General features: G+C 49.1%; 1 protein-coding gene across 3 annotated transcripts in view; it reads right to left on the bottom strand.

Moving 5' to 3' along the window:
* Positions 1-428: 428 nt before the first annotated feature.
* PAMR1 (peptidase domain containing associated with muscle regeneration 1) overlaps positions 429-7,778 on the bottom strand; it is a 167,612-nt gene continuing 160,262 nt past the window's right edge. For all 3 annotated transcript variants that reach the window (XM_086677680.1, XM_086677679.1, XM_086677678.1), the window contains one exon: positions 429-6,542. In XM_086677680.1, the coding sequence (XP_086533806.1) occupies positions 6,006-6,542 (537 nt within the window). In that variant the 3' untranslated portion in view covers positions 429-6,005. The remainder of the gene's footprint in view (positions 6,543-7,778) is intronic.

Raw genomic sequence — 7,778 nt, 5'->3', positions numbered from 1 at the left:
AGCCACACACCACACCACTGTTCTCTTCACGCTTCCCACCGCAGACTTACTGGTTTCTAGAAGTGTCTCAAACAGGCCGGGAGCCCTGCTTCTCAACACCTTGGCACATACTTTTCTCCCTATCTAGAACGCTCTTCCCCACGGCCCGGGCTCCATTTGCTAGCCAACTGGGGGGAGGCAAGCTTTTACCCCACCCTCCAGATTAAATCAGCCACCCTTGCCAGAGGGTCTCACAGCACCCTGTGTCTTCCTTCCTAGTACTTACCATGATTTCTTATTTCTCGGATTATATGACCAAGAGCAAGCATCAAGCTTGTCTCACCCCCCTGTAGTGTTTCGGTCCTTTGCACGTAGTAAGCACTCTATTCATTTTTGTTGATGAATGAAAGGCAGGTAGAAAATCCATGAACTCACAACTCTTGATTGAATTAGGGATAGAAGAGATTTTATTGACTGATGTTCTGATATAGGAGGTGTATGTGGAAGGCCCATTAAGTTTTGAGTAGGTGACAAATCTGGCCGCAGAAAAAATCTGAAATCCCAAAGAACTGTAAAGATTCATATTCAGCCCCCACACGCATAACTTCAGAGGACAATGTGTGTTATGCTGGAAAGGAGGGGGTGAAATAGCTCTATATTTTCTACTGGCCAGCTCAGCCTGGTCCCTTTCAATATATATAGCCCCCCTACCCCACTCCATCCCAACACACACACATACACACACGCATGCACACACATGCAGATGGGAAACGTATAAAAAGTCACTGCAAGCCTAGCACTTTGTCTCAGAAATTTATCCAGACACCTTCCACTTACACAATCCCATTGCTCCTTGCTCTCAGACTTTTTGGTTTTTCTAACCCAGGCCCCTATTTATTTCTGCCCACCCTTTCCTGTTGTCAACCCCACTCTGCAGATTTTTGAACTTATTTCTACATGCTGGGACCTCAGCCGCATTGAAAGACTTCTCTTCTCCTCTCCACCTCTTGTAAGGTTTCCCATAACTGGTTCCCAGACGTCCAATCTCCTCCTCCTCAAGAACAGCTAAACAACAGCCATAACAGTGGCCATTATTGACCAAGTGCAATGGGTCAGACAGCATCTTCCATGCCGAGCTCACATACGCATCACACCAGTCCCATTTACAGAAGAGGCCACTGCAGAATACAGATCGAATGTCACACTCAAGGTCACAGCGTGCAAATTGACAGAGATGGAATTTGAGCTTAGGCTGGGTCTTCTAACCATTGCCTCTGTCCGCACAGTCAGCCTGAGAGGCCTGTCTAGAATTCCACTTCAACCCTTTCACTCCTGGAAACATCGACAGGAGTTTGAAACTTGCCGATGGGCGATAAGAAGCCAAATTATTCACCCCAGCATTTGAAACCCACCACCAACTGGCTTCGCCTGGACTGGCCTTGACTTGGCTGGCCAACCTGACCTGTCACTGCAATAAAGCGCTCATGGGCAATAATTGGTCCTTCTCCAGGCCATCCCTTTCCATACTTAAACCTATGCACTTGCCAAGTTCTTATATACTACTTCCTTCCCATCCACCACTCCAAAGACTCAGTTGAAGTGCTAACTACCCTGTGAATGTCAAGTTAACTGGAAATGCTAGCCTGCTTGGATTGCCCCGTCATCTCAATTCCTGTTGGAGTGGATATGAGAGAATACAGTGTGAGTCAACTACTCAGTTACTCTTGAAAAGTCCTCTTGATGTGTAAGCCTGGCCACTCTTAAGGAAGGCAAAAGGCTTGCCTAAATCATATAGACTTTACTTACATTTTATATATCATATACATTTTATCATATGATATACAAAATCTAAGTAAGTTCTATATGATTTAGGCAAAACTCTTACTATACACATGGAAGCATATGTGGGCATATACATTTTTTTTTTCAGTGACCTCCAGCCAAGAACCACCAGAAATACACCAATAGCTAAGCAAGTTGGATTTAACTGCTCTTTGATATAAAAGAGAGTGTATATCCTGGGGAACTGTAGGGTATCTCACCTAGATAGTATTAGAAAGAACTTACTGGATTTGGGCTTCTATTAGGTTATCTGGGAGAGGTTGCAAGGAAGTGGGACTTTATTCTAGCTCAGGTACTATCAGTAAGTGGAGGTCATTCTGTAATAGCGATCTCAATAAATCTTACCTAAAAGGAAAACTAGCCAAAGTTAAAACAGCAATTGGTAGAAGCAGCCAGTCACACACATGAGCTGGAGAGGGAGTAATTGGTGTTTTTGTGGTTTGTATGGTGACCCTGCTTTTGTCTGTTCATTGACAAGATAATGTGGTCTTGGTGTTTTGCTCCATCACAGTCACAGAATGATCTTGACTGCTACTGGCATCCTGTGAAATTACTGACCTTCAACAAGAGAACACCATAGCCTAGCTGCGAGTGCCAGGCCAGCTCCTCAAGGCCTCGCCAACAGAACGTTCCACAGTGGGGGCTGCCTGTGCATAAAAGACAAAAAGAACTACTTCAAAACGAATCAGAACCAAACTGTTTTGGGTGAAGCAGGAGTCTTCTCGGGCTCCCCCCGAATGCATCCTGAATGGACAAACATTTGTCCAGCATTCATATCCCATAATTTGCAATGGCTTTTGTTCCAGGTCAACCTAGGGGAAGCTCAAACTATGCAAAATTCCCTTCCTTGTCTGATTGCGGGTGGGCACAAGAGGAACTTCCATGGGATCTGAAGAGGGGAGTGGATCAGTACCTCCCTGCTCTGAAAGCTGGTAGCACACCAGTCACTGTGATCGTTCACACTCAAGGTCACTGATCCACCGGCTCACCTTGCTGGGGGGTGAGGGGGACAGCACCCAGGCCCACCTGCTGGAAATGCTCTTCAAGCTTCTCTGAGTGTCCTGGATCAGGTGTGCGTACAGCTACATGCTAAGGGTGTCAGGACGGCTGGGGACGGCAAGGGAAAACATGGGCTTCCCTTCATCCTTGGGGGTCTCAGCTTGTCCTTGCTCGGCCAACTTCCCAGCCAGCTTTCCTTCCCGACTGCTGGCCCTGTTGATTCCAGGTTCAACACCAGATGCCAAGGCAAGAGCCTCCCACAGACTTCCCTGCCAGTGCCCACAACTGTATGTTTTCACTACTATCCCCTATTCTATAAGACTCTTAGAAGTTCTGATTCTCTGATCAAAACCCCTGACTGATGGGCCACTCCAGATTCCCAGCTGAGAAAGAGATCTCTCATCCTCACAGCCCCATGCTAGGATGTGAAGGCCATGTTATGAAGATATGGATGGCATTCCTATGGTGCCAGATGTGGCCAAGGGACAGGCTGGCGTCTGACTCTCTTGTCCAGACCTAGAGATTTCGGTCAGCATGGCAGAGTGCCTGCAGCCCACGAGGGCAATGCCGGGACGGGAAGATCTTGGGGTGGTGGAGGAATGGGCGTGGGACCCATTAACCAAGTATGCCAAGGCAGGGCTGCCAGGGTTTCAGGCCCGTTTCAACTTCTGAGGGGATCAAAGTCATAGCTGAGATGACATAAATGTGAACCAAGTCTGAATGACAGGGCAAGGACGGAAAGGATGTCAAGAAAGTAGGGAACTGATGGTCTGGGGAGTGGCGTGGGGTGGGGGTGGGGTGTAAGGACAGAGAGAACAGGTTATGCACATGGGCACCCATGTCGGATATGCCCACAGAGGCACAGATGCAGGCTCTATGGAGCTGTGCCCAGCTGGACAGCCTAGCCCCCGCCTCATATTACAGGCACCGAGCTATAAGCCATGTACTGTGCTCAGCACTTTACATGGTATCTGACTTAATCATCACAGTCCCCACAAAAGATGGATTTCCTTATGTCAACCTAACAGTTGGGAAACTGAGGCAGCTATGTTAGGTGACTTGCCGCAGGTCACTTAGAAAAGAAGTTGAGAGGCAGGAAGTTGAATCTAGATTTCTTTGCTCAGGCTCCCATTATACCTCTCAAAATCCAAGTTTTCTAGGCTTAGAAAAAAAAAAAGAAAAAAGAAAACGAAAAAACCTTGCAGCAATTTGGTAACAATATCTGTCGAACCCGATGCCGCAGCCCTAGTTAAGGTCTCAGATGATTATGGCATCATGCCAGGCTCAGCTCCCCAGTTCCTGACCCACTGAGGCTAGGAGAGAATAACTATTGCTTGTTTTAACCACTAAATATTAGATGCTTGTTACTCAGAAGTTGATAACTAATACATTGCTCTTCGACTAAGCCATGAGAAAGGAGGTGGGTGTGGATTCCGGAAAGCCCCAGGAAAGTCCGACAAGATGATAAAGTACCAGAAACTGTCTCCTGGCTCAGGGAATTACGTAAAGACACAGAGATAGTAGGCAGGTTGGGAGACAAGCGTATCCTAATATCCTGTGTTGGGGCCCAAGAGCTGAAGGTCGAAGTTCTCTCCAGTAGGTTGAGAAAGAGTAATGTTCCTATTTGGGTCTATAGGAGATGAGTATCTTCTGGAGGTCCCTGTACCAACCCTGGGCTCTCAGCCCTCATGAAGTGTAGAAAAGACCGAGATATTCTCTCAAAGGCCCCAAGGGTAGAAGGGGAGGTCACTGAGAGTCTGGCAGGATACCAGAGAAGGTTGTCGCTGTGGCAATGAGGCCGAGTGATCCAAACCAGGGTCAAAAGGGAGTCACCCCCACGACTCAGGAGTACCATGTCAAGAGGGAGGGCTGCTGGGCCCCAGGGTAGCAGAGAGAACATGGCACAAGTTTCAGTGGTTACCGCTGTGGCACTCGAGGTCAATGTCGGCAGGATGGCCAGGGATGGGAAGGACCCACCACACACACCCAAGAGCCAGCAGGGACTCCGGAGTCTCATTGTGCCCCAGTACTTGAAGGGTAGTCTCCACGGCACCCTCTTGGAGGAGAGGAGACTGGCCAGGAGAGCAGGGAAGAAAGGATAAAAGAGTGAGCCCCCCCCCCCCAAACACACACAAAAGTGAAAGTTACTGAAAAGATCACTTCAGGGACTGAATTCATATTTTTTTCCCGCCGCTATCCAGTGAGAGCCAGGTAGCATTTGAAAAGAAAATCACATCACTTCTGGAAAACAGTGGAGCTTCACTGTCTTAGCACATCTCAATCTAGTGTGAGTAAATAGGTGATTCCAGTTCAGATGCTATGAGAATACATCATCAAGATGGACAGACGTTCAAAGCAGAGTTTTGGGTTAGATCTGGAGCATAAGAACCAGAGGGGACACTAGAAATCATCTAATCCCTGGTATTTTCCTCTGGTTGTGCCTTTTCTGACGGCCCCCATGTTGTTCCTCCTCCAGCCCATAACCCAGCAATTTCAGGGGCTGGTATTGAAAAGATGGCTTCGGCTTTGCCGCACGCATTGTTTTGAAATTATGACTTGAGGATCTATTTTAAGGGGCTTCAAGCCATCAGAAGCAGCACGCAGCAATGAGAGCCATAGCACAGCGGTTCTGTAGGTCAGAAGCCAACCCTCGTTTTATTAAAATATGGACAGGGGATTGAGAAAGAGAAGGACCACACTTTACGGTGGCAATGTACACAAAAGCCAGAGCCACATCCAAGCTCCGCTGTCCCGGGCTGTCCCATGGGCGGCTCTTTGGAACGTGGTCTGGCTAGAGTCTTGGAAGAGACCTCATGAAACCCAGACTTCTTGGCCAATGCTGTCTCCGCCAGAGCTGGCCATGACATTCACACCACCATAGGGCAGGTGGGCAAAGCCACTGGGCTGGTGGAACGGGGACCACTTCTCTGCTATTCCCATAGTCTTTTTGGAGGAGACTCCGTCCTTGCAAAGCAGCCGTGGTGTCTTCCAAATGGTCTCAGCAGCCAGGAAGGCAGCGGTCTACCAAAAAGTGAGCTCTACTCACTCTCCACTGAGTCTCGATCTTGAAGTCAGAAGCCCTGGCCCAGCCGAATTCACAGGCAGGATCAAACTTCAGGTCCACACTGCCTCAGGCAACCCACGTAGAGATGGACCCACGAAAAGCACCTCAGTGGCGCCGAGGCTCATTTCATGTTTCTCTCAATCCAGTCTTTAAAAGGCAGTACCTTGCTGAAGGCTGTGTAGAGGCCGTGGCTGCATGTTTTGTCATAGCTCCAGCTGACCAGCCCCACCAGATGCCAGCGTGGCTCGGGGGACGCCCGCCCCGGAAAGGACACAGCCGCGATGCCTCCCGTCTCCGCCGTGCAGATATCAGAAGGGGCAGCGGGGTCCCGGCTGGCACAGAACATGTTGTCCGTGATGCTCACGGGGATGCCGTGGTCCTCGTGCTGCTCCTCACACAGCAGCGAGTCCACCACCCTGACCACCCCTGAGCGCAGCGTGTCGTTCTTGAAGCCCGGGCTTCTGGCATCGGACAGGACGTTCCAGCCGGCCACGGTGATGCGGGACTCCTGGAAGGAGGTGCTGAGGTCCCGCGGGGCGGCGAGGCAGATGGGCTGGACGCGGGTGCTGACACGAGCCTTGTCCAGGAGCTTCAGGATGGCGATGTCCGTGTCCAGCAGGATGGGGTCGTAGTTGGGATGCAGGATGACTGCAGAAATCTACAAACGCAAGAAATGGACAGTAGTGGTGAGCCACGAGCTGCACAGTGAACAAGAACAGGCAAGCCCTGGGGCCAAATAAAATTCGGAGCAAATGTCTTAGGGACACACGTAATTATTTGGAGACGCTTTGCTTAAGGGGTCCTGGGAAACATCAGCTCTCTTTCGGGGGCTGCAAAGTGAAAAGCCCACTGCTGCCTGGTAGGTGGGGTTAACTAAGTGGGGGCGGCAGACGGGGCTGCCGACAACAGTGTGGCACAACCCATCTAAAGCGGGTAGCGGCCACTTTGCTCCGGCTGACCACTGCCCGGCCGAAAGGGGGCAGCATTCTAACCTGGCCAGAGAACCGACTCCAGACCTTCATCTGAACCTCCTGATTTTTAAATGCTGGCACAGAACTGGCTTAAAAAAAATGTATGTTAGCGCCATCCAAACACGAACCCCTCAAGGTGACCAGTTTGCAACCTCTGGCCCACCATACATGTTCATCTGTAAGCCAGTAAGAAGACAGAGCTCCACCCAGAATGCTCTACAAGACTTTTCCACAGTCTTTGCTGATTGTCCCAATCCTTGCTGATCATTCACTTTGATGGGAGCTTCTAAGAGCCTACGTCTGTGATATGCTCTAACATTTTTATGTTCATGTTCTAGTACTGCAACTACCTTTGGGCACATTTCCGCGGGGCTTCTCTTGTGTCAAACTAATTATAACATACTGGTCCGTCACTTCCAGTAGCCTGTGGACTCCTCAGGGCAAAAACCATGCCTCATGTATCTATTCTTATGTATCAGTTCTGTATCTATTCCCTGTGAATGGAGTACTATGGGAGATCAACAACGAATGGATAGATGGATAAGATGGATAAATGGATGGATGGATGGATGGATGGATGGATGGATGGATGGATAGAGAGGGAGGTGGGTAGGTGGATGGAAGAGAGGAAGGGAGGGAAAGAGGCAAATAAAGACAGATGTATATTATAAATTGATCAGGAGTACCTTGGTAAAATCTTTCTATGTCCTCAAAGCCTACCTAGTACAGTGACCTAAACATAATGGGTGATTAACTTTTGATGATCTCCATGATAGATGATAGTTGTTACAATCTTATTTTGAAAACAAAGGGAGAAAAGACTCCCTAGTCTCTCTAGGTATCCCTTTCTAGTATCTGTCTACGTGAAATATTGGGCACCTGCTACATGCCAGCCTCTGGCTGGGTGCTACAGTGCCAAGGTG

This window comes from Puma concolor, chromosome D1, assembly GCF_028749965.1.
Source record: "Puma concolor isolate L17-30 chromosome D1, mPumCon1.1.hap2, whole genome shotgun sequence".
NCBI classification, from domain to species: Eukaryota; Metazoa; Chordata; class Mammalia; order Carnivora; family Felidae; genus Puma; species Puma concolor.
Note: the sequence above shows the minus strand (reverse complement) of the source record. Positions and strands in the feature narration are given on the sequence as shown.